Source organism: Ctenocephalides felis, unplaced genomic scaffold (genome assembly GCF_003426905.1).
Source record: "Ctenocephalides felis isolate EL2017-DRISC unplaced genomic scaffold, ASM342690v1 CF-g0.4_SCAFFOLD_01886, whole genome shotgun sequence".
Lineage (NCBI taxonomy): Eukaryota > Metazoa > Arthropoda > Insecta > Siphonaptera > Pulicidae > Ctenocephalides > Ctenocephalides felis.
Window position 1 is genome coordinate 187,694,167 of NW_020538040.1, and position 2,383 is coordinate 187,696,549.

At 36.2% G+C, this 2,383-nt stretch overlaps 1 protein-coding gene across 1 annotated transcript; it reads left to right on the top strand.

The window, feature by feature from the left end:
* Positions 1 to 407: 407 nt before the first annotated feature.
* LOC113376421 (major royal jelly protein 2-like) lies at positions 408 to 1,808 on the top strand. Its single transcript, XM_026616320.1, has 3 exons — positions 408 to 907; positions 982 to 1,178; positions 1,256 to 1,808. The coding sequence occupies exons 1-3, from the start codon at positions 527 to 529 to the stop codon at positions 1,806 to 1,808; spliced, it is 1,131 nt and encodes a 376-aa protein (XP_026472105.1). The 5' UTR covers positions 408 to 526.
* The last annotated feature ends 575 nt before the right edge of the window (positions 1,809 to 2,383 follow it).

The window sequence follows — 2,383 nt, forward strand, 5'->3', positions numbered from 1 at the left end:
TTCACTCACAACTGTATCGATGACATTGAAATTTCAAATCGGCTCTCAATAATTTTGCAAACGACGTAGTTTTATATTAACTCTTTAATTGAGCTGCATAACTGCATGCTCAAGTTTCTATTGTGACTAGAAGAAATGTGAGATTGACAACACCTTATGCCGGAAATAATTATACAGTGAAAATAAATAGGAAATAACCTTCGCGATGGCTCTCCGTATTATACTTTAGGCGAGTGGAAAATAAATATTTGATTTTCTTGAAAACAATAAATTTTTAGACTAACTATATAAGCTGTCATTTTAATTTTTCAAGAGCATAGTTATATTTCTTTCATTGCAGTAGGGTAATAAATACTTAACAGGTTCGTGGAAGTTATAGTTATATATTGTATATCGGATCTTCTCATTAAATATTTCAGTGTTCAATTTTTTGTAGATTTTTTTTATTGAATTTTTTCCATAAAATATTTTTATTTAGTGCGTGAAGAGCATCGTGATTTATTTCTCTGTATAATATTATCCAGATATGATTCGTTTTCTCCTGTGCTGTGCCTTCGTGCTAGTGAGCGTGCATGCTGCATGCGATCGGAGCTTAGCCGATCTCTCTTACCGTCTCTCCGGTAGCGATCTTCAGTGGCCTTGTCAATCAACCAAGAACATTTACGTCAGTTCTGGCAGATACGTTCCAAAGAATGTCATCATAACCAGAGCCCAAATGTGGAACGATCAAGTTATAGTCGCCATGCCCAGATACAAACCAGGAGTACCATTCACTCTCGGAAAGATGTCTTTGGCCAAGGCTTCTAAATGCATCGCCACATTAGCTCCATTCCCATGCTGGTCCATGCAAGAAGAAGGCAACTGTGAAGCTTTGCAAAGCGTTGTTGATATTTTCCTCGATCCCATGGTAATTATCAAGAGAAATGATACACAATGGAACTACATTTTCTTTGCAAGAGATTATAATATTGTGGTTTTTAGGATATATTGTGGGTTCTCGATGTTGGTATTGTTAACACATTAGAACAACCCGTTCGCCGTTGCCCACCTAAAGTTGTGGCTGTGAATATGAAGACTGGAAAGGTTGTGAAAGTTGTCAGTCTTGAAGGATTAGTCAGCGATGCTAGCAGATTGCAATACATTCTTGTAGATTATGATGAAGAAGGCAAACCTTATGTGTAAGTTTAAATAAATTTTTAGTTTACAAGAGATTTTTTCAATGTGTACATTGTTCACATTGTTGTCCTTTATCCAGGTTTGTGAGCGATGCCGGAACTAGAGCCATTGTCGTGTTTGATGTGTACGCCGGCCAAGGACATCGTGTCGTTTTGCCCAAAGCAGTCACCGCCGGCTGTGCCCCCAATGACGTTCTTTACATCGCATTAGTCCGTAAATCTTGTGGCCAAACTGTCTTGTACTTCACCTACCTCAACAGCCCAAGATTGTTCTCTATCAAGGCCGCTTTACTCCGCAAGGGACAAGGTGCCGGTGCCGTAGTCGATGTTGGACCCAAACCCAATGGCCTACCAATAGTTCTTCTGGGTACAGACAACGGAGCTGCCATATTCTTCAGATTCAAGGGCCAAAGTGACGTGTACATGTGGAACACTGAAACCTGTTTCAAGGAATCCAATTTCGTCGAAGTATTGCCAGGAGGCGACTGCAGATTGGCTACCCAAGTATTGCCAGGATTTAAAAAACTCATGTGGGCGCTTGAAAGTAACTTCCAACATTACATCGCCGATACGACGGGTTGCGTTGGCGCTAGTATAATGTTGAGGCCAGTTGTTAAAACTTGCGATGCTTAGACTGATGAATTGAAATAAAAACTATGTGTGAAACTATTTTGACGAAAGTGTTTGGTTTGAGTGCAAACTTAAACCGTTGAAGAAAAATACTTGATATTATATTGTAGGCACAGTTGCGTATGTGTCTTTGAACGAATGCTAAAGTGCAAACGTTTGCAAAAATGTTCATGTAAATGTACAATTATATAAACAATAAATTAAAAATTAAATAATATATTTCTTAGTTTTATTTTTTACACAATGTAATTAATTCAAAAATTGATTACTCCTTGCAATACTAATTATAACGCTGACAATCTATAAATTGTATGGAATTCTTTGGGTGCTTTTCAATATTATTATATTATTATATTAAAATATTACTTACGCGTAACGATTCTGTGACTAGTTTTCAATAAATACATGTCATATTAATATATTTTCCTTGCATTTTTACAAGTTTGCATCGATATTTGATAAAAACACATTTGATAATAATTAGATTTCTTTAAACGTTTTAAGCTAAATAAATCTCATTTTATATTCTGAGCTTAAATTGTAAATTAAAAAATAATCCGACTTTTTTTCTGGCAAAA